The sequence below is a fragment of the Danio aesculapii genome, unplaced genomic scaffold, assembly GCF_903798145.1.
Source record: "Danio aesculapii unplaced genomic scaffold, fDanAes4.1, whole genome shotgun sequence".
NCBI classification, from domain to species: domain Eukaryota; kingdom Metazoa; phylum Chordata; class Actinopteri; order Cypriniformes; family Danionidae; genus Danio; species Danio aesculapii.
Genome location: NW_026613628.1, coordinates 6,527 through 32,252, shown reverse-complemented (window position 1 = coordinate 32,252; position 25,726 = coordinate 6,527). Strand labels below are relative to the sequence as shown.

Genomic DNA, 25,726 nt, shown 5'->3' with positions numbered 1-25,726 from the left:
TGTATTTATGTAGTGTGTTTTGAATTTATGAACTGGATTTGTGTATTTATGTAGTGTGTTTTGAATTTACGAGCTGGATTTGTGTATTTATGTAGTGTGTTTTGAATTTACGAATTGGATTTGTGTATTTATGTAGTGTGTTTTGAATTTACGAACTGGATTTGTGTATTTATGTAGTGTGTTTTGAATTTATGAACTGGATTTGTTTATTTACGAATTGTGTTTCGACTTTACGAATTGTGTGTTGCGTATTTACGAGTTGCGTTTTGAATTGATTAACTGTACTTGTGTTTTTACGAATTGAGTTTTGAATTTAAGAATTAAATTTCGTTAATGTGAATTGTATATGAATTTTATTTTATAAATGTATATATTTTAAGACTGATCTGGCTCCATAGGATGTCCGCCGGTTCTCATTCTGTCCAATAAATAAAAAAAAAAACCCACATTCAAATCAGCGACACCTCAATGAACTTGTTCTTCCTTCACATTAAACTAGTGGTTGTTTTAAAAAATAGGAGTTGCGATCACATTTTCAGTTCGTACTATGGTGAAATCTCTACCGATGCTGGTTAATGAAGCGTTTCTGCTAATTTGCAAAAAAACAATGAATGAAACTCGTTCAAGATCCCCTAAGAAAATCCGTCACGAAGTCCTCATGCCATTGACTGTGCTGTTGCTAGGCACCATTCCGTTGCCGGGGGTGACGACTTGGTGAAGGGGCGTGTCCTGTACACGCGAGTACTCCCTGACCTCCGTTCTGGCCAATAGGTGGTGCTGCTCTCCAGGGAGGATGGGCCTGCGCAAAAGCCCCTCCCCCTCAGCCATAGTCTCGGGCAGCGGTTGGCCGGCGGTCTCCGGTAGCAACGGTATGCAAATGATGCAGAGCAGAGTGCAGCAGGTGAGGATGACGTGATGCAGGAAGAAACCCTTCTGATTGTGGAGCTCCATTAGCGGAGCTGTTAGCATGCCGAAACCTGCGCTAGCAAGCACCAGACCGACTCCACCGCCCCTGATATAACCAGAGAGAGATCAAACACAATCAACATCAGGTATCAACATCCCAAACAACAGGTAATAGTGTTCTGATGGTTATTTATTGGATGTACTGCTCAGATTGACTCCCCTTTGGTTAAGTTGGTGCTGTTTTTGCCCTATTAACTTCCATTATAGTCACATTTATTGATTGTAAAGCCATGACAGCATATAATCATGCATTCCTTCCCTATTGGGATGAGGTAAAATGTGTCATTTCTATTGTTGATCATCAGTTGGCAGCATTAGAGGGTCAGGAAACACCAAAACACATGTTTTGAGATGTTGACAGTCATATATGTGTCCCACGATGCTAAAAACACTATTAGGACACAAATATTCCACTTAAAAATAAATATTGGTTGTGTTGAGCAAATTTGTGCTTCCGGTTTACCAAGAAATTGAAAAGAAAAGTCACTGCCCCGAGATCATTGTGTAAATTCCAAGAGTGGAGATTGGATGTCTGTACTGGCCGCTACAAAGTGAGTTGAGTTTTCAGCACATCTGTGCATTAAAGAGCCCATATTATAAGTTTTTGGAAATGCCCTTCCATGTAGTGTGTAACTCAGCTCTAAGTGAAGTGAAATATCCATCTAAGGCTTAAATCTGTAAGTGTACGGTGTTTAAAACTATTGATTCATCTATAAAAGAGTCGACTCAAAAGTATATATATTTTTTATAATTATTTTTATAGGGGTTTTCACCTTTATTGATAGGACAGTGGAGATTTAAAGACAGGAAAGTGTGGGGAGCAGAGAGAGGGGAAGGATCGGCAAAGGACCTCGAGCTGGGAATCGAACCCGGGTCGCCGCAAGCACCTGGGTGCTATATGTAGACGCACTGACCACTAGGTTATTGACGCCCACTCAAAGTAGTTTATAATGAATCGTCACGTTAACAAGTCTTTAGCCGTGCTGGTGTGACGTCGAAACGGAACTCAAGCCCCGCCCATTTGCTGCACGCGTAAACCCGGGAAAATTGAAACCCCCCGCCCTGCCCATACTGAGCGATTTGGCCTAGAATCTAAATTTCCATCAATTGAACATTTTAACGCGATTACGATTAACAAACGATTATTTATTTTGTTTATTTATTTATTTATTTTCGCCCTCACAGTTCACAGACAGGTTTTGTACAGTAAATATCCTCGCATATCACAAGTGAGAGATTTCTGAATGCAGCGTGCATTACTTGATTTGAAAATAATTGAAGGAGACACACACACTATCTACTATCTATGATTATTTGTTGAACATCAATGCTGAAATTAAAACACACATTGCCTAAACGCAGCTCTCCCTCACCCTCGTCTTGTTGGGGAATTCATTGTGTCTTGATGAATTCCTGATGAATGTATTACTCTCATTTACATGCTTATTTGAGTGATTTCAGTATTATTATAATTATTATCCAGTGTATTATTACCCATACCTGTGGCATTATTACCAGGTATGTGTGCTTGGGTAAATAAAAAAAAGTCACCCAGTGTAAATGCAGTCAGAGATGAGAAGAGAAATCAGAAGAGCAGCATTAATGTCACAATGAGGGTAGATTTATGGGAGCAAGACCATAAGGACACCGGTGTTCTGTTCTGTAGCTCATGATCATACACATCTGCACACTCAGACATGCGCCCCCGCTTAGTTGTAATGACTTTTAAAAATATGAGTACCTATGAACTTCAGCTGAACTTACACTTGACAGCTCAGTGGATCGTGACCAAAATATATTGTTGAGCGTTGTTTTTTGGCTGAGGCAACACTTTTGAAACAGGAAGGAAAGACCTTAAAGGGCACCTATGGTAAAAAATCTACTTTTCAAGCTGTTTGGACAGACATATGTGCATGTATGGTGTATAGACCGTCATATAGGGGTGATATAAGCACACCCAGTGCTTTTTTTCAATTTAACAACATAAAAACGGTGGACCAATTGGAGCGGTTTTCAAACCGACTGCTACTTTACGTAGGAGAGCGGTCCCCCCGCCCACCAATATTGATTGACAGGCCTCATCATATCCTCAGTTTGTTGATTCACGTCCGCCATTTTCAGCGTGAGTCGAGGCGATATCACTAAAGGAACACACTAGCTCTATTTTTAGATGCAAGGCTCATTGGGCTCAACACAAGATCAATATTCTCCACATTATCGCTCTAATCAGAATTATTGGTTGTATCTTTAGGTAGGTTTGCAAACATGTGTACTTCTTATTGAGTCTACCTTATACTTCAGCCGTTTGCATTTCTCACGATCCCAGAAGCTCCCTGTGATCTTAACTAGCATGCGTTTTAGAATGCTAAACATAGGTTTCTATCAGGGTACACTCAAGTCGACGGCTGGGCGCCGCGGACCGCTGCAGAAACCTATGTTTAGAATTCAAAAGGACAATTCTTTATGTGAACTATTCCTTTAAAGGAGACCTGTTATGCCCATTTTTACAAGATGTAAAATAAGTCTCTGATATCTCCAGTGTGTGTGTGTGTGAAGTTTGAGCTCAAAATGCCACACAGATAATGTTCTCTAGCTCTCTGAAACTGACCCTTTTAGGTTTTGATCCTAATTGTGGTGTTTTGGTGACTGTCGCTTTAAATTCAAATGAGCTCTTTTCAGAAGAGGGCGGAGCTACAAATGCCTGTGCTTCAGCGTAGTGGCAAATTCAAAACGGCTGCTTCTCACTCAGGGCTGCTGTTTATGCTAATGAGGGAGAGATGGGAAAGAGTGGGCGGGGCTTTCCCCCTCTGATGACACGTGTAAAGGGAGAATGTCAATCAAAGTGCTTCTGCAGACTGTTTTGATCAAGTCTGATTATAAACAATACAATTAATTAATGTTGACCAATAGAGGCTGGAGATATTCACACAACTGGGTTTATTAAACCCCTTATAAAAGTGATTTTTGCATAATAGACCCCTTTATTGCCGGATGTGTGTGTGTGTGTGTGTGTGTGTGTGTGTGTTTGTCAGGCTGTCAGTGGTGATGTAGAAATGCTGACCTGATGACCGTGGGTGTGATTTCTGCGCAGTAGAAGATGCTGAGTGTGCTGACGGCATGAGACGAAAACATCCCGATGATGGAGAAGGCGTAGGAGAAGCGGCGGTTCAGGGTGTCTCTCAACACTGACACACAACACAAGACAGACTGAGTGAGTGCGAGAAAGTGTGTGTGTGCGTGTGTGTGTGTGTGTGTGTGTGTGTGTGTGTGTGTGTGTGTGTGTGTGTAGACTTTCAAATGGGGAGCTTCAAAATGCATCACCTAAATATCAAAATGGTTGGATTGCTTTAGTGTTAGATGAGATTAACACTATGAGATTAGTTTCACTGCATGATTATATAGTTAAATGCATGTTATTGTGTTTTTACACCCTGTGACAGTACAAAAGCTCTGCTTGTAAAATGTGTAATACATGATGGTTTTGGTTGAGTTGTACCTGCGTCATGGCGAATGCTGTACTTGCCGATCACTGCATGAGGACAGAGAAGAATGAGGTTATTATCATCATCTTTACATCCAAAAATACACATTAGACTTGTTCACAAAACTGTAATATGGCATAAAACATGAGAGAATAAAGCAGCGCTTCCATCAATGAGTGACAGAGAACAAAACCATCACTTCCTGATGAAGTGGAGCAGATATCAGTCAGAGGAGTGGAGTTTGATGCACTGTTGGGATTCTCCAATCTGATGTTTGTTCTCCTCTAATAAATGAGTTGCTCCTCAGAAGACGAAAGCCACTGAGAAACAGCCTTGACACTACCTGCCAATGTCCTAGAAACAGCATAGTTTCTACCTAGAAACAGCCTAGCAAACACCTTAACCTCTTAAGGCCCAAGCTGTTTTTTTACAAGCATATTTCTTTTTGCTATTTGGGCTTATCAGAATCTAATTAGAATAAAAATCTAAGTATCATCTTCTGATATGATGTACTTTTAGAGAAAAATTATGTCCATATATGTGGACTCGTGGTCTAAATTTACATAAAACACTTTTTCCTGACTGTTTTTAATGCATATTTAACACAGATTTTTTTTTTACTTGTTTTGACTGTCAGAGAGTAAAAATTATTATTTTTCCCATTTTGGACAGTTAAAAATGGTGTTTGGGTCATTTCATATGCTGCAAATCAGTTGCAGGATGACACTGTATGTCTGTAACAACATATAAAACATTCAGAGTATTTTAAACAGCCACTTCAGAGCAAAAATGTGCTGTCCACCTATGTGCACACTCAAGCCCTAGGAGGTTATAACAGCTTGACCATAGATATATACACTAGATATAGCATACGGACCCTGAGCATGCATCAGTAGCTATGTTTCCAAAAATGCGAATGAACTTTATTTATCGCAAAATTGGATTATCGCATTAAAGACGCACGAATAAAGCAGCTTTTCCATCCAACGAGTCAAACGAACAAAATCGTCACTTCCTGATTAACTGGCGCCAAATATCAACAGTAAAAACTGAATTTACTGCGGTAGGAGAAGCTGCGTCAATCTTTCCTTCATCTAATAAATGACTCTCGCCTCAGAAGGCAATCCTGACACGCAGTGAACGCGCGGTGGCGTTTGAAGGTGTCAGAAGCGGAGCATTGATCTTGATTCTGGAGGTCATTAATATTATAATAACACTAATACTTAAACGGTAAGGTGTTTTAGATTGACCAAAACAACAGTTCAGATGGTTTACAGTATGTTCATCCTGCTGGTTTCTCCATTTACACACATTTTCACCATCACATGATCTCTAATAACAAAATCACATGACCTTTTTTAATGCGCATGCTGAAATTTGTGCGGTAAAAGTGTTTCCATCCTAGTTCATGCGCATCTTTTCTTATCCAATATAAAGTTTATCCTACTCAGCTATGTGCATAAGTTTTTATGCGCATTTTCAGAATTTATGCGCATCATGGCGTCTCCATCAACCGTTTTTTTTATGTCCATTTCCAAAATGCGCATAAAATTAGGTGGATGGAAACATAGCTAATAGCGCTGCCACATTAGTACAGTGCTCCCAGGACAACTGGCATTCAACCGTACTAGTCAAGACTGCCAACGTGAAGATGCTGGACTTTAGCGCTGTGTACGGGTATAGTAACGAGCAAACAAAGAAAACAAAGCACAAAGGCAGAACATTTCATAGGTAAGATTTAGCTTTTTACGTTTTTATATGTTACAAACTTTTTAGCTTTTGCTATTTTGTGCTAGTATTGATGATAATACAGTCACTACTCTGACCATAAGGCAAAGCAGCACCAACTCGCACTAAATACTCGGCTTATGCTAGTTTTGTTGAATAAAATCAGCAAACAATGTTATGAAATATGACAACAAGACGCTGTGGTGCTAGAAACTTGTATTGTTGGCAAGTGACCGAGTCGTTCATAATGGGGATTCATTCACAAACGAATCGCTCCCTCCATTAGAATGAGAAGTGAAAGCAGGAGGGGGGGGGGGGGTGTTTCAGCACACGGATTAGATCAACTCTGTCAGGAGAGAGGATAATACATTTCCATGCACACAAACACACACTCTTTGTCTGCAGTGCCTGTGCGATCACTCATCCATCAATGTAGAAAAGTGATGTCAGATTATAATTCTCATAATTTAATTAAATATTTGCATAATGACCACAGGGAAAACTCCTGAGCATAGATATATGCATATATGTGTCTATATATCTGGCTCTGGATGGCCACAGTGCTCCACTGCAGCTTGGTCCCGCATTCATTTCAAAGGAGCGCTACCCTGTACTAAGATGGCGGCTCTGTTGACGCATTCCTTCCAATAGACAACAACAAGGTAGGCGACATCTAATGTAAATATCTATGCAGCTTGACAACCACCTAGAAACACACCAGTAACCTCCTTGAAACAACCTAGCAACCTCTTAGAAACAGTTCGACAACAACCTAGCAGCTACTAGAAAAAGCTCAGCAATAGCAGTGCAACCACCTTCAAACAGCCTAGCAACCTCCTAGATAGAATCATCCTAGCCACCACCTAGAAACAGCCCGGCAACAACCTAGCAACCTCTTAGAAATAGCCAAGCTAATAAATGAGCGGCGCCTCAGAAGACGAAACCCAATGAACGTGGTGGCTTCTGGAGGCGTGAGACGGGAGCGCAGACAGACGCTCAAGACAGTTGTGGAGGGAAGAAGAATACTGAAGCGCTGTGATGACGGACTGACGGAGAACGATTTCTTTGCTGAATCATCTGTTGATCTGCATACCAATCATCACCAATACTGCAGAAGACCTACTGAAACCCACATGAACAGATTCTCTCAGAAATCAGTCAAGTTTGGTGAAGGAGAAAGTATGGTTTGGGGTTACATTCAGTATGGGGGCGTGCGAGAGATCTGCAGAGTGGATGATCAACATCAACAGCCTGAGGTATCAAGACATTTGTGCTGCCCATTACATTACAAACCACAGGAGAGGGACAATTCTCCAGCAGGATAGCGCTCCTTCTCATACTTCAGCCTCCACATCAAAGCTCCTGAAAGCAAAGAAGGTCAAGATGCTCCAGGATTGGCCAGCCCAGTCACCAGACATGAACATTATTGAGCATGTCTGGGGTAAGATGCAGGAGGCGTTGAAGATGAACCCAAAGAGTCTTGATGAACTCTGGGAGTCCTGCAAGAAGGCTTTCTTTGCCATTCCAGATGACTTTATTAATCAGTGATTTGAGTAAGAGATGTATGGATGCAGTCCTCCAAGCTCATGATGGAGTCAGACACAATATTCATTCTGTTTCCACTGCAGCATGAGCACATATTCTATACTGGACATTATTGAAGGTTCAGTGAGCAGACTTTAGTCTAAGCAGAGTCAGACCTTACTGTCCTAATCAAATCAGTCAACATCAAGACATGATCAGATTTTATTGTGCTCAAATAAGCGTCATCTAGAGGCCTTTACCTTTCATATAAGACACTTCTGACACCAAATGATCAACTAGAAGTCCAGTTAGTATTTGCTGTTCCTAAAACTTGAACAGGCCACAAGACTTTTGTCAGGTAATGGGGTAACTAATAGCTTTTAACAGTTGTGTATGCTCATCTTTGTGGAATTAAAAAAAGTTGTATCCTATTTTCCAGCATGACAGCAGTACAGATGTGTGTTTGGTCTCCAACTGTACGTACGGTTGAGCAGGCCGAGCTGCAGGAGCGACGCCAGCGCTGTGATGATCATGAAGCTCAGTAAACCTCCTCTCCTGCCGAATCCTCCCACCACGGGAAACAGCACCATGCAGGAGGACACGGCGATGGCGGCCAGAGCGTAATAATGCAGGTGAGACGCGCTGTCCTCCAGAACACTGCGCACGAAACAATGGTGGATCCCGTAACCCGTCAGCCTGTTAGATATATAGAGAAGAAGAAATAGTCACACTTCACAATAAGGTTTCATTAGTTAATGTGTTTACTAACATGAACTAATCATCAACAATACCTGTTACACTTATTAATCCCAGTTCAACATTTAGTATTGCATTATTAACATCCAAATTCATGCTTGATAACGTTAGTTAACCCACCGTGAGTTAATAACAACTGTTTTTACATCAACAAATACTGTAATGCATGCACTGTGCATTGTTTGTTCGTGCTAGTAAATGCATTATCTAACATTAACTAATGCAACCTTGTTGTAAAGTGTTACCCCCCCAAAAAATTATAATAAATAATAAAATTAGGATGCAATTTGGATTAAAATAAATAGAAAATGAGATTAAATTACATCAAATTGTTAGAGAAGAAAATGGCAGAGAAGTAAATAAGAATCAAATAAATAGACGTAAATTTGAATAAATTAAATGTTTTAGAGAGAAAACTGTGCAAAATATGTAAATTAATCAATATAATAATCAAATCAATGTCATTTAGATCAAAATTAAACAGAAATTTATTTAAAAAATGAAAATAGGAGTTATAATAAGATAAAAAAAATACATTTAGACTAAAATAAACAGACACATGAAAAACTTAAATACAAGATCATTCTAAAAGTGAATTAATATGATTAAAATAAATTTATATTAGTGCATAAAAATAAGTTTACAATTAAATATCAAATAAATTAGGTTATAATATTAAACGGATAATGGTTAAATAAAGCATATTAACAAATACATGATTGTACTATACTGTAGTACAAGTAGAAAAAAAGCTCATTCAGAAATGAAGTGTTGAGGAGAATGAGAGAAACAGAAAACACTGTAATATTGAACTCGAGCAAGTCGAAATGAGACTCACGAGTTGACGCAGAGGACCACGGTGTTCTTCCAGAGGTTTCTTGTGCCGCTCAGCTGTGTCACGCAGGACGTCTTTGGCTTCTGCTGCAGCTCCGTCTCCAGCTCTACAAAACCATCATCACCATTATTACCATCATCATTATAACCATCATCATCCCCATCCTATTCCTCTCCACCATCATCAAAATCATCTTCATCATCATCATCATTATCACCATCATCATCCCCATCCTATTCCTCTCCACCATCATCAAAATCATCTTCATCATCATCATCATTATCACCATCATCATCCCCATCCTATTCCTCTCCACCATCATCAAAATCATCTTCATTATCACCATCATCATTATAACCATCATCATCCCCATCCTATTCCTCTCCACCATCATCAAAATCATCTTCATCATCATCATCATCATTATCACCATCATCATCCCCATCCTATTCCTCTCCACCATCATCAAAATCATCTTCATCATCATCATCATTATCACCATCATCATCCCCATCCTATTCCTCTCCATCATCATCAAAATCATCTTCATCATCATCATCATTATCACCATCATCATCCCCATCCTATTCCTCTCCACCATCATCAAATCATCTTCATCATCATCATCATTATCACCATCATCATCCCCATCCTATTCCTCTCCATCATCATCAAAATCATCTTCATCATCATCATCATTATCACCATCATCATCCCCATCCTATTCCTCTCCACCATCATCAAAATCATCTTCATCATCATCATCATCATTATAACCATCATCATCCCCATCCTATTCCTCTCCACCATCATCAAAATCATCTTCATCATCATCATCATTATAACCATCATCATCCCCATCCTATTCCTCTCCACCATCATCAAAATCATCTTCATCATCATCATCATCATCATTATAACCATCATCATCCCCATCCTATTCCTCTCCACCATCATCAAAATCATCTTCATCATCATCATCATCATTATAACCATCATCATCCCCATCCTATTCCTCTCCACCATCATCAAAATCATCTTCATCATCATCATCAGCATCATTATAACCATCATCATCCCCATCCTATTCCTCTCCACCATCATCAAAATCATCTTCATCATCATCATCATCATCATTATAACCATCATCATCCCCATCCTATTCCTCTCCACCATCATCAAAATCATCTTCATCATCATCATCATCATTATAACCATCATCATCCCCATCCTATTCCTCTCCACCATCATCAAAATCATCTTCATCATCATCATCAGCATCATTATAACCATCATCATCCCCATCCTATTCCTCTCCACCATCATCAAAATCATCTTCATCATCATCATCATCATTATCACCATCATCATCCCCATCCTATTCCTCTCCACCATCATCAAAATCATCTTCATCATCATCATCATTATCACCATCATCATCCCCATCCTATTCCTCTCCATCATCATCAAAATCATCTTCATCATCATCATCATTATCACCATCATCATCCCCATCCTATTCCTCTCCACCATCATCAAAATCATCTTCATCATCATCATCATTATCACCATCATCATCCCCATCCTATTCCTCTCCATCATCATCAAAATCATCTTCATCATCATCATCATTATCACCATCATCATCCCCATCCTATTCCTCTCCACCATCATCAAAATCATCTTCATCATCATCATCATCATTATAACCATCATCATCCCCATCCTATTCCTCTCCACCATCATCAAAATCATCTTCATCATCATCATCATTATAACCATCATCATCCCCATCCTATTCCTCTCCACCATCATCAAAATCATCTTCATCATCATCATCAGCATCATTATAACCATCATCATCCCCATCCTATTCCTCTCCACCATCATCAAAATCATCTTCATCATCATCATCATCATCATTATAACCATCATCATCCCCATCCTATTCCTCTCCACCATCATCAAAATCATCTTCATCATCATCATCATCATTATAACCATCATCATCCCCATCCTATTCCTCTCCACCATCATCAAAATCATCTTCATCATCATCATCAGCATCATTATAACCATCATCATCCCCATCCTATTCCTCTCCACCATCATCAAAATCATCATCATCATCATCATTATAACCATCATCATCCCCATCCTATTCCTCTCCACCATCATCAAAATCATCATCATCATCATCATTATAACCATCATCATCCCCATCCTATTCCTCTCCACCATCATCAAAATCATCTTCATCATCATCATCATCATCATCATTATAACCATCATCATCCCCATCCTATTCCTCTCCACCATCATCAAAATCATCTTCATCATCATCATCATCATCATCATCATCACCACCAAAGTCATCATCATCATCATCATCATCATCATCACAATCATTAAAATAATCATTATCACCTTTAAAGGCACCATCACCATTATTAACATCCTCATCACTATCAAAATGACCACCATTACCGTCATCACCACCATCAATCACCAAAATCACCATTAACTGCTTTATCGTTATCCCCATCATCATCACAACCATCATCACTATCATCTTCCTCTACACCATCAAAATCACTATGAACTGCTTTATCATCATCCCCATCAACCTCACTATCATCACCATTGCCATCCTCATCATCATCAAAATCACCATCATTTTTATCAGAATCATCAATACCATCATCATCACCATTACTACCATAATCATCACCATCATCGCCATTGCAATCCTCATCACCATCATCACCACCATCACTATCGTCATCATTATCCTCACCATCATCTTTATTTTCATAATCATCACCATCACTATCATAATAATCACCATCAACATCCTCATCACTATCAGTCACCATCATTATGATGATTGTCATCATCATCAAAATCATGATCATCACAAACACCACCATTATCATCATCACCATCACCTTCATTATTATCATTACTATTTTCATAATCATCATCATTGCCATCACCATCATCATCACCATCATCTTCCTCTACACCATCAAAATCACAATCAACTGCATTATCATCAACATCACCATTGCCATCCTCACCACCACAACCATCATCATCATCGTCATCATCACCATCTTTATTATCATAAACATGATTGCCATTATCATCATCATCACTACCATAATAATCACCATCGTCCATCGCCATTGCCATCCTCATCACCATCACTATCATCCTCATCATCACCTCATCAAAATCATTATAATCATCTTTATCATCATCATCATCACTATTTTCCTTACCATAATAATCACCATCATCATCACCATTGCCATCCTCATCACCATCACTACCACTATCATCCTCATCATCACTACCATCATCACCTCATCAAAATCATTGTAATCATCATCATCATCATCATCATCATCACTATTTTCCTTATCATAATCATCACAATTATAATAATCACCATCACCATTGCCATCCTCATCACCATCACTATCATCCTCATCATCATCCTCACCATCACTACCATCGACACCTCATCAAAATCATCATAATCACTATTTCCATATCATAATCATCACCATCACTGTCATAATAATCACCCTCATCATCACCACCATCATCACCTCATCAAAATCATCATCATTACCATCATCACTATTTTCCTTATCATAATCATTATCACCTTAGCCATCCTCATCACCATCACTATCATCCTCATCATCATCACCACCATCATCACCTCATCAAAATCATTATAATCATCTTCATCACCATCATCATCACTATTTTCCTTATCATAATCATCACCATCCCCATTGCCATCCTCATCACTATCACTATCATCACCCTCATCATCACCACCATCATCACCTCATCAAAATTATCATCATCACTATTTTCCTTTTCATAATCATCATCACCTTTGCCATCCTCATCACTATCACTATCATCACCCTCATCATCACCACCATCATCACCTCATCAAAATCATCATCATCACTATTTTCCTTTTCATAATCATCATCACCTTTGCCATCCTCATCACCATCACTATCATCCTCATCATCACTCCCATCACCTCATCAAAATCATTATCATCATCATCATCATCACTATTTTCCGTATCATAATCATCATCATCACCATTGCCATCCTCATCACCATCATCATCATCATCCCCATCATCCTTCTCATCATCTACATCATCATAATCACCATCAACACCATCGTTTTCATCATTACTATCATCATCACCATTGCCATCATCATCACTACGATCATCATAATCACCATCATCATCATCATCATCAGTGTTTCTCACCTGAGAGTATCCCGCTGGGGTCTGTCGCAGTGTCGACGCTGTTCTTCTGGGCGATGCGGTACATTTGTCTCTTGGCTCTTTGGTAATGTTGAGTGGCCAACAGCCAGCGCAGAGACTCTGGAAACATCCTGATCAAGAGACACAACCACACCGTTAACTGGCAGACCTCATTAATCCTGTAAAACCACTGCCCACATACACAAAACAGGACTTCACCACTGTTTTCTAGTGCTGAACTCTAGAAAAATGACATAATATTTCAAAAATCTGGCCTAATTAATCTGAAATTAACCTGTAAAGTTTGGCCTACAGATTCAGAATATAGATGGGAATAAAACTAAAGTTTGCCGTAAGTAATTGGAAAATTGATAGTAATAAAAGTGTAATGTTTGGTGTGTGTTATCAGAATACAGTTGGGAATAAAAGTGTAATGTTTGGTGGACAATTTCAGAATATAAACAGTATAGGAATAAAACTAAAGTTTGGCATGCATATTCAGAATATAAATGGGAATAAGGGGAAAACAGCTGACAATTATAATGAAAATGGAGAATCAAACTATACAATTCAGTGTACTTAGAATATAGATATGAATTTAACTGTAGAGTTGGACAATATTGATAGGAATGAAACCGTATTTTAGATATTTTCTCTCCACCAGTCTGAAAATGTTGTGAAATGTTGTCCAAACCGAGTTATTTTGATTCTCAAGTAAATAAATCTTGAATTAAAGGGCCAGTTCACCCAAAAATTAACATTTCCTCCCACTCAAGTGGTTCCAAACGGAGTTTCTTTCTTCGGTTGAACCTAAAACAAGATATTCTGAATAATGCTGGTAAAAAGCAGCCATTGATATCAATAGTTGAAACAAAAAATACCATGGAAGTCAATGGCTGTTTTTTTCAGGCATTCTTCCGTATATCTTCCTTTGTGTTCAACAGAAACTAATACAGGTTTGACGATGAGGAAATGATAACAGAATATTAATTTTTTTGATGAAATGTCCCTTTAAAGACACTCCAGTTTTTTTGAAAATATAAAAAATCCACTTTTACCATTTTTGAATCCATTCAGCCAATCTACACTTTTAGCTTAGCTTAGCATAAATCATTGAATCGGATTGGACCATTAGCATCTTGCTCAAAAATGACCAGAGTTTCAATAACTTTACTGTCATACTATGCCTGCAGCAATGCAATATTACACAGTGCCTGAAAATAGTCCACAGCTAGCTAACTTCCAACATTGGTTATATTGATCCATCTGTAAATATCACCATAGTTTTCTCTATAACTGCACTTTATAACTTATACCTGTATCCTGCACTTGCTGCTATTGCACTGCTGGTTAGACCTAAACTGCATTTCGTTGCCTTGTACGTGTATATGTGTAATGACAATAAAGTTGAATCTAATCTAAATCTAATCTAATCTAATTGATGAGCATTAGCTGATTTTCAAGTGCTACATATTAATGCGCTGCTGCAGCCATGGTACATCAGCAGAGTTCTTTGATTATTATGCTGGAATGAGAGTTTAGTTCCTATCAGCATAGATAATATAGCAACTTTTCATTTTCCATCAGTCTAAGTACATGATGTACCAACAGAAGACTTAGACTTTAAATACAAAATTTATCAAAAATCTTTGGTCATTTTTCAGCGTGAAGCTAATGGTCTAATCAGACTAAATGATCTATGCTAAGCTAAGCTAAAAGTGCTCCCTCTAAAACCGGAGATTGGCTTGGATTAAAAAATGGTAAAGCTCACCTATTTATTTAACTCTAGAGGAGCATAAAATGTGCCTAATTGCAGAAAAGTGGAGTGATCCTTTGAGAATGTTCAGAACAATGAGAACATGAATGACATGAAGACATCATCTTCACATGCACTTCATTGAACATGTGCACAATGACATCACCTCTTCACTACAACCCCAAATCAGGAAAGGTTGTGACAGTATTGAAAATGCTAATAAAAAAGGAAAGTAGTGATTTCCAAATGTACTTTGACTTGTATTTCATTGCAGACAATATGAACACAGAATAGTTAAATCTTCATCCTTTCCTGTCATTCAGACCTGCAACACACTCCAAAACAAGTTGGGACAGGAGCAGTTTAGAGCTAGTAATCAGGTAAACTGGTGAAATAATGATGTGATGTGACACAGGTGATGTCAACAGGTGATTGTGATTATGATTCAGTACAAAAGCAGCATCAAGAAAGGTCTAGTCCTTTAGGAGCAAAGATGGGCCGAGGATCACCAGCTTACCAATAAATACATGAGAGAATGATGGAAATGTTTAAAGACAATGTTCCTCAGAGAAAGAGAGGAAGACATTTGGATATTTTACCTTCAACAGTGCAGAACATCATTAAAAGATTGAGGGAATCTGGAGGAATTTCAGTGCGTAAAGGACAAGAGCGCAAGCCTAAGCTGAACAACCGTGATCTCCGATCCCTCAGGGGGCGCTGCATCAAGAATCCTCATTCATCTATAAGCCAGATCACCACATGGGCTCAGGAATACTGCGGCAGACCTTTGTCAAGTACTACAATAAGCAGTTACATCCACAAATGACAGTGAAAACTGTACTGTGCCAAAAGTAAGCCCTATGTTAACAGTGTCCAGAAGCGCTGTTGACTTCTCTGGGCTCAGAGGCATCATGGATGGACCATCACACAGTGGAAACGAGTACTGTGCTCAGATAAATCAGTATTTCAGGTGTTTTTTGGGAAAAATGGATGCCGTGTGTTCCGGACCAAAGTAGAAAAGGATCATCCAGACTGTTTCCAGCAACAAGTCCAAAAGCCTGGGTCTGTCATGGTATGGGGTTATGTCGATGACTGTAGCAAAGGTAACCTGCATTTCTGTGATGCACCATTAATGCTGAAAGTACACAGAGATTCTGGAGCACAATATGCTGCCTTCTTCTCCAGGGAAGCCCATGCATATTTCAACAAGACCATGCAAAAACACATTCTGCACACATTACAGAGTCCTGGCTCTGGAGGAAGAGGATACAGGTACTGGACTGGCCTGCCTGCAGTCCCGACCTGTCTCCAATAGAGAATGTGTGGCGCATTTAGAAGTGCAAAATGCGACAACGAAGACCCCGTACTGTTGCCCACCTTAAGGGTGCTTTCATGCCTGTTTTGTTCCAGAACAGGGATTAAAATTGTTACAATGTTGCTCTTTGTACTTGGTACGGTTCGCTTTCACATGGCAAAGTTTCTAAACGGACCAAAAGAGCTAAAACAAGTCATGTGCGAGTAAACTCTCCTCATAGGTTCGAGTTTCGGGGTTTATTTTGCAGAGTCCCGCTCAGCTGTCATGCGTCCTTATTTTAAGTTATGGCAATGAGCAAAAAGACATCATAAGCGGAAAAATGCACTTTAACTTTGAATGGTGACACCCACAGACATCGCTATTAAGTATAAATCAGAGGTAAGGTCTCTCTCATACAGAGTTCGTGGCTAGAATTATGCATTATAGCCTTTACATTATAGAGAGAAATAACTGATCAACTAACACTGCAGTACAGTACGGATAAACAGCTCTCGTTAATAGTTAACATGCTTTCACTTTCGTATTTGATATGAAACCAACCCAGGCTCATTCTTAAAATGTACCCTCCACGGATGTTTCTGGAGACCGCGAAATACGTCCCGGCGGCACGTTTTTCTGCAGTTTTTGTTTCCGCGAATCTGCCAGAGGTCGCCGTGTACGCTTTTCGAGATCTCAAATTTCCCTCACGAGTGCCATTCGCGCCTGCTGTTCTCGTGTAAACCCACCAGAGGCCGCTGTCGACTCACTTTTGGACAGACTTTCTGACTGACTGAGCGAACGATCGGCTGACCCACCCTCCCCCTTCCCTAAACCCAACCAATTTTAACGATTGACCCGACCACCCGCTTCCCTAAACCCAACCAACACGTTTCAAAAGCAATCCAAAAAAATAATCTGACTATTTTTACCACATCCTCACCCTGCTATTCACTTGTTTGTTTTTATATTTTGGATTCTGTTTTTGTCTTACCTGCTTTCTGGAACCGCTCTTCACCAGACTCGAACCCCTGTCTTCGAGGTCAACTCCTCTCTGCATCTCAAATCCACCGACGTACGTGGCGCGCTAACGGGACAAACTGGTTGCAACCAGAATGCCGTCCATATGGAGGTAAGCGGTCAGCTGGTAAGCGCGAAAAGGAACGGCGTCACACCGCCCCCGTATCGTTCGTTTAAAGAAATGAAATGCAGCCATACGTACCTCCGCCTACGTAATTCGCTGTCTCCAGAAACATCGCCAGGGCTACGTTTTCACAATGAGCCTGTGTTGCATGAAACACACGTTTTCCGGTAGGAATGACATCCCGCCCTACTCAAAATTCTCCCTTCATATAGCCACATATATGTCTATTACATATCCATAATACACTGTGATATAGCCGGGCTCGGATTATTTTGCTTTCTCACTACAATTAATCCGCTCCAGAGTTAATTTCAATCGAGGCGAGACCACCTCATTCAGGCAATCTCGGATCACTTGTTTTGGCACAGATCTGAGCGCGATTGCTGTATTCACGAGCCAAGCTAACTGGGGAAACGTGCCAGGTTCCGAAACAAAAGTCTAGGTGTGAAAGCACCCTAAGACTTGTTTGCAGGAAGAATGAGACAAAATGGCACCTGAAACACTTCATCACTTGGTGTCTTCAGTCCCTAAACGTCTTTTAAGTGTTGTGAACAGGAACAGCAACATTACAAAGTGGTAAATGCTAAATTAAAAACAAAATACAATCATGAGGAACACATGAATTAATGTTTGTTGTGTTGTCTGCTAAGTAAATTTAGAAATCTTTATTATTTACGTTTTCCATACTGTCCCAACTTTTTCTGATATGGAGTTGAATAAAACTGCAGGTTAACTATGCTTATCTATAATAACTGTAACTGTTAAAGGTTATTAGTAACTAGTTAATTAGTTAGTAACGGATAAAGTTATAGTAACTAATACCCTTAACATTTCTGACTTTGATTGTAATGTAATAATGTGCACCTTTAAAACTGCTTTGACTCAGTAATTATTGTGGAAAGCGCTCTACAAATGAACTTGAATTGAATCCTCTTAAGCAGTGTATATATGGATCTACTGAGCGTCTTACCACACATACGGCAGCATGAGCACAAACGGGGCGATGATCACAATCTGCAGAATCTGCCAATCGCGACACAGCGACGCCAAACCGGGCATCAGCAGCTGCCCGCCGACCATGATCAGACTGGCGATCATAGTCATGGAGAAACGCCATTTAGGCAAACACAACTCGATCCCTGAGAGACGGAGAGATGTGGAGAGATCAGAACCAACAACACAAACAAACACCACACTATATGTCATCATACTGTGACGATCGGACTATATGTCAGTAGCCATGTTTCCAGACACCTATTTTTATGCGCATTTTGGTATATTAACCCTTGTGTATTGTTCTAATTGACTCTGCTTTGAGTATGTTGGTGCTGTTTTTGCCCCCATTGACTTCCATTATAATCACATTTGTTGATTGTAAAGCCATGACAGCATATAATCATGCATTCTTAATTGCTGCTGGTTTTCCCTGTTGGGAAGAGGGACAATGTGTCAATATTACTGTTGATCATCAGTTGTCAGCATTAACCCTTTAGACAGGCCTGTTCTGAAGAGTGTCTGTCTTTTATATGGAGTTCAGTGGAGTAACACAGCAGATTATAGTGTGTGTGCTGAAATACACTTACTGTGTTTACTGTAAATGAACTCCCAGTAGATTAATTTGTCATGTCGCGAGCGGATATTAAAGAAAGGAGAGATGCTGATTACTCTGTGTTAAAATCAACAGCTCTCTGAAGCAAAACTAAAAATGCTATGGAGAAAAGAAAATGAGTATTAGATGTGTTTTCACATCTGTTTTGTAGAGACTGAACTGATAAATGTCAGCACAATTGAGGATTTTATTCTTTTATCAAAGTTAAAATCCTGCTAATATTTGACATTTTCCATTTCAATAGTGATTTAAAATATGTAATATTCACTATAAGAGTAAATGAATTATTTTTATATTATTTGAACATTTTCTAATTTACAGCTGAAGTCAGAATTATTAGCCCCCCTTTGAATTGGTTTTCTGTTTTAAATATTTCCCAAATGATGTTGAACAGATTCAGGAGTTTTTAACAGTATGTCTGATAATATTTTTTCTTCTGGAGAAAGTCTTATTTGTTTTATTTCAGCTTGAATAAAAGCAGTTTTAAATTTTTTAAACACCATTTTAAGGTCAATATTATTAGCCCCTTTAGGCTGTACCCCCCCCCCCCCCCCCCCCCCCCCCCCCCCCCCCCCCCGACTGTCTACAGAACAAACCATCGTTATACAATAACTTGCCTAATTACCCTAACCTGCCTAGTTAACCTAATTACCCTAGTTAAGCCTTTAAATGTCACTTTAAGCTGTATAGAAGTGTCTTGAAGAATATCTAGTCTAATATTATTTACTGTCATCATGACAAAGAGAAAATAAATCAGTTATTAGAGATGAGTTATTAACACTATTATGATTAGAAATGTGTTAGAGAAATCTGCTCTCCGTTAAACAGAAATTGGGGAAATTTAAAGTCCTGCTAGTATTTTTTATTTGATTTTAATTAATGTAATGTGTAATATTTAATATAATATCAATAATATAATTCTGCTGTTTTAGTGAATACGTTGTTTTAATTATTTTAAAATCTGTATTCATCAGTTTTGTTATATTCGTTCAGTTTTTTAATTTTGTTTTACATTTCTAAATATTTTTTTTCACACCAGTTTGTAGTGAAAGTAAAAAAAATCTTTAAAACATTTATAATGTTATTATGTATTATATACAATTACAAATTTAATATCCAATATTTAAATTTATTACTTTAAAGTTTATTTTTTAAATTTCATTAATGATTACAAATTTTTGCAATGTCTAATTTATTATTTATATAATATAATATTAATAGTAAAAATAATAAATATTATAATTGTGCTGTTTTAATAAATAAACATTTTAACTATTAAAAAATCCATTATATTATATAAAACATACATTTTAAATTACAATGTTAAACGGTAAACTTTTTATTTTAAATATTTCTAAATACTTTATTTCTTTTAAGTTACACTGATTGAAAATTAAAAATAATTTACAGAATAAAATAAAACAAGTTTGGAGTTTTTATTTAATTATTCAGTTCATATTTATTTTAAGTAAAATGGATTCATTTTTAGTTACCTATAATACACATCCCCCTCCTGTGAATTCTTTTTCTTTGTCAAATATTTCCCAAATGATGTTTAACAGATTCAGGAATGTTTCACAGTATTTCCTATAATATTTTTTATATAATTTTAAGGTCAATATTATTAGCCCCTTTAATCAATATTACTTTTAGATTGTCTCCAGAACAAACCACTGTTATACAATGACCTAATTACCCTAACTTTACCCTAATTAACCTAGTTAAGCCTTTAAATGTCACTTTAAGCTGTATACTAGTGTCTTGAAGAATATCTAGTCTAATATTATGTGCAAAGAGAAAATAAATCAGTTATTAGAGATGAGTTATTAAAACTATTATCATTAGAAATGTGTTGAAGAAATCTGCTCTCCGTTAAACAGAAATTGAGCGGAAAATATTCAGCTGTATATATAAACCTCTTTCCCTCAGAAATCGTTTTGATGTCCATTATAAATAAAAGTGAGCACTGTAAAGCTTCAGACGTCATGTGAGCCAAGCAGAAAGTGGCTCCATTAAGGCAAATGAATGAACTCAGCTGATTAAACACACACGCACACACACACACACACACACACACACACACACGCACACCTCTGAAAAGCCACTTAATCAGCAGCACTTAATGTGGGCTCATCAGAAAGGCACTTTGTGAAGCGCAGAGAATTAAACAGATCATCAATTAAAGCAGACTCTCGATAAAACAGGACACTTTTCACTGCAAATCAATGCATGTTAATGGCATTCAGCATATAAAGAATATAAATCCTATTTTAAGCTAAAGTGTACTCTTGATAGTGATTCCCACTGAATTATATATATAGAGAGACATTTTATCAACATATCTTTAAACATAATACTTTTAATAACTCATTAGCAGATAATATTAGACTAGATATGCTTCAAGACACTAGTGTTCAGCTTAAAGTGACATTTAAAGGCTTCACTAGGGTAATTAGGGTAAAGTTAGAGTAATTAGGCAAGTCATTGTATAACAGTGGTTTGTTCTGGAGACAATGCAAAACTAATATTGCTTAAGGGAGCTAATAATATTGACCTTAAAATGGGTTTAAAACAATTAAAAACTGTGTCTATTCTAGCCGAAATAAAACAAATAAGACTTTCTCCAGAAGAAAAAATATTATAGGAAATACTGTGAACATTTCCTGAATCTGTTCAACATCATTTGGGAAATATTTGACAAAGAAATAAAAATTCACAGGATGGCAAATAATTCCGACTTCAGCTGTATATAATATTACATTTCCTCCCTAAAACATGGCCCGATATACTCTATTATTATGAAATTTCCCATAATATTTTTACACCGAGGTGTTTTAGAGTTAGAAGTAAGAATACTGAAATGCTTTGTGTTTGTTTACCTGATAAAAATAATTAGCAAAAAAAAAGTATTTGATGCGAGATGAATGAACCATCTTTTGCTCATGTTTCAGGATGGAGTGAGTACATTCAGACTGAATACTACGGTAGCCGAGAGAGCTTAATGCGCTGCAGTTTAAGAAAACACATGCAATTACAAAAAACAGCAGCAAATTAAGAAGAGATCCTCATCGGTTTGACAGCGAACGTGATGCAAATCCTCACAATGCAAAAAAAGTTAAGTAAAAACGCTGCATTTTCTCATAACACATGCAAATAACACAGAACACCATGCAGATGTTTCAAGGGGACCCTAAAACATGGCAGACCTAGCTAGGATTTGTTTATTGTGCCATGACTATTGCTTTGTGCAGTTGTAGATGATCTTTGAAAGGTGAGGTTTTTGCTTATTTGAACATCCTGGTTACTCTATTCCCTTGTCTTCTGTATATTATTAGCCTCAATAACTATAACCTAAATAGCCAGGTCTGTCACATTTTAGGGTCCCCTTAAACATTTGCACTGTGTTGCCTGCTTTTCGCATGTGTTGTGAGAAAATGTGTCTGTGCTGTGACGATTTGCAACATGTTTGCTGTCAATTTGCTGCTGTTTTTTTACTTGCATGTGTTTACTTAAATTAAAGCGTGTTATGCTCTCTTGGCCATCGTAGGAAACAGCAGAAGAGAGATGAGACGATCAGAGACTCACTGAGGACGTAAAGCGCCAGTCTGACCGCAGCCAGGCAGAATCCCTCGAAGAAGCGCAGCGTGCTGAACATGGACATGTCCACCGAAAACGCCACGGCCAGACCGAACACCAGCACTGACAACACTGAGACCAGCAGCACTGGGATACGACCCAGCCTGAGCAGAGAGAGAGAGAGAGAAGGTCAGAACAGACATATACATACATATATACAGTGCTCATACATACATATATATATATGCATACACCCCTCACAAATCTCTCTTATGAATTCATATTGTTAATAGGAAGCTCTACAATATTATATTTGGGCATATACATTAGATTAGACAGTGCTGAAGCCAAATCTGGAGCTTAACTAACTAAATAACTTACAATAACGCTCCAAAAACTAGTACAGCTAAATATATAAGTTATAGAAAATATTAAATACAAATATAGAAAAGAGGAAAAATCAAAAGCAAAAAGAAATGAAAAATTTAGTTGAAATTTTGTAGGTTGTTATTTATTTTACAATATTTTGCTTGAATTTAATTGTATTATCATTCCATTTTTAAATATGTTTGGTGACTAAAATATTGTAATAAATATATCTGTTTAATAATCTGTTCTGTTTAAATGCACCAAAAAAAATGCCTATATTCACTAAGAACTGAATGGAGAAACATATTCATTTTCAAAATGGGCTGTGCTCAATTATGCTGAGCACTGTAGACACACATACACATGCATACACAGACACACACATACAAACAAACATAGGCACACATACAGTACATGCATACGTACATACACATACACTCACTGGCCACTTTATTAGGTACACCTGTCCATTTGCTTGTTAACACAAATTTCTAATCAGCCAATCCGATGGCAGCAGCTCAATGCATTTAGGCATGTAGACATGGTCAAGACGATCTGCTGCAGTTCAAACTGAGCATCAAAATGGGGAAGAAAGGGGATTTAAGTGATTTTGAACGTGGCATGGTGTTGGTGCCAGACGGGCTGCTCTGAGTATTTCAGAAACTGCTGATCTACTGGGATTTTCACGCACAACCATCTCTAGGGTTCACAGAGAATGGTCCGACATAGAGGAAATATCCAGTGAGCGGCAGTTCTGTGGGCGCAAATGCCTTGTTGATGCCAGAGGTCAGAGGAGAATGGCCAGACTGGTTCCAGCTGATAGAAAGGCAACAGTAACTCAAATAAGCACTCGTTACAACCGAGGTCTGCAGAAGAGCATCTCTGAACACACAACACGTCCAACCTTGAGGCGGATGGCTACAGCAGCAGAAGACCACACCGGGTGCGGCTCCTGTCAGCTAAGAACAGGAAACTGAGGCTACAATTTACACAGGCTCACCAAAACTGGACAATAGAAGATTGGAGAAACGTTGCCTGGTCTGATGAGTCTCCATTTTCTGCTGACACATTCAGATGCTCGGCTCAGAATTTGGCCTCAACAACATGAAAGCATGGATCCATCCTGCCTTGCATCAATGGTTCAGGCTGGTAGTGGTGGTATAATGGTGTGGGGGATATTTGCTCGTATCATGGATGTGCAGCCGACAAATCTGCAGCAACTGCGTGATGCTATCATGTCAATATGGAGCAAAATCTTTGAGGAAATATATATATATATATATATATATATATATATATATATATATATATATATATATATATATATATATATATATATATATATTTCAGTTCTGAAGGCAAAAGGGTGTCCAACCCGGTACTTGTAAGGTGTACCTAATAAAGTGGCCGGTCAGTTACCAGTGTTATGTTGCACAGGTATATTATGAGTCAAAATTAAGTGAGATTTTCCCTAAAACAAGCAAAACAATCTCATTTTAATGTAACCCCGCCAGTCCTACACCACCCAACCCACTCTGAGCTGGGATCGAACCAGCGACCTTCCGCTTGGGAGTCGGTTGCTCTACCAAGGAGGCTAAAGACCATGACCTCTAGCATCCGTCACTAGAGCACCTTTTAAAGGTCAGAGGAGTGAGGTTTACCTGCACAGCACGCACTTACTATCGGGCCTCTGTTACACTAAGACAAGATTATTTTGCTAACTCCATTGACAGATTATTATTATTATTATATTATTTTGACTAGAAGCAACACAATTAAGCATTTTTGTTGCAGTGTGTGGTGCAGCCAGTGTCCTATACACTGTACTATAGTGTCTGTGTACTTACCAGTCTGCCATGGCTCCCATCAGTAAGTAGCCGAAGATGGAGCCCACCAACAGAGAAAACTTGGCGATGTGAACTTTCCACTCGCCGTCACACACCAGAGTCCACTGAAACACACGAAACATCTGTCAAAACTCTCATTTTTATTATTATTATTATCATCCCTTAATTTAGCCAGAATGTCACACTGAGATATTACTATCTCATCTTTCAGTGAGACCCGGACAAGAAGACAGCACATAATAGTGACTACACTGTAAAAACTGCAGAGTTCCACACAATTCAGTCATGTTCTCCCAACACAAATCAATTAAGTTATTTTGTACATTAACATAACAGATATCCATACAGCAGTCGATATTACCAGTATCATGTCACATACGCGTGCAAAACGAGTGCAAAGCTTAATCTCTCTGTGTGTGTGTGTATGTCTGCGCTATGTGTGTGTGTGTGTGTGTGTTTGTGTATGTGTCTGCGCTGTGTGTTTGTGTCCTCGCTGTGTGTGTGTGTGTATGTGTCTGCGCTGTGTGTGTG

The 25,726-nt window shown here is 38.4% G+C and overlaps 1 protein-coding gene across 1 annotated transcript; it reads right to left on the bottom strand.

The window, feature by feature from the left end:
• LOC130219952 (solute carrier family 22 member 23) lies at positions 1-25,296 on the bottom strand. The gene is made up of 9 exons (XM_056452449.1): positions 25,196-25,296; positions 22,989-23,143; positions 18,765-18,933; positions 13,607-13,734; positions 9,295-9,397; positions 8,185-8,396; positions 4,463-4,495; positions 4,028-4,151; positions 1-1,012 (listed from the first exon to the last, which is right to left on the bottom strand). The coding sequence occupies exons 1-9, from the start codon at positions 25,213-25,215 to the stop codon at positions 646-648; spliced, it is 1,311 nt and encodes a 436-aa protein (XP_056308424.1). The 5' UTR covers positions 25,216-25,296; the 3' UTR covers positions 1-645.
• Positions 25,297-25,726: the final 430 nt, after the last annotated feature.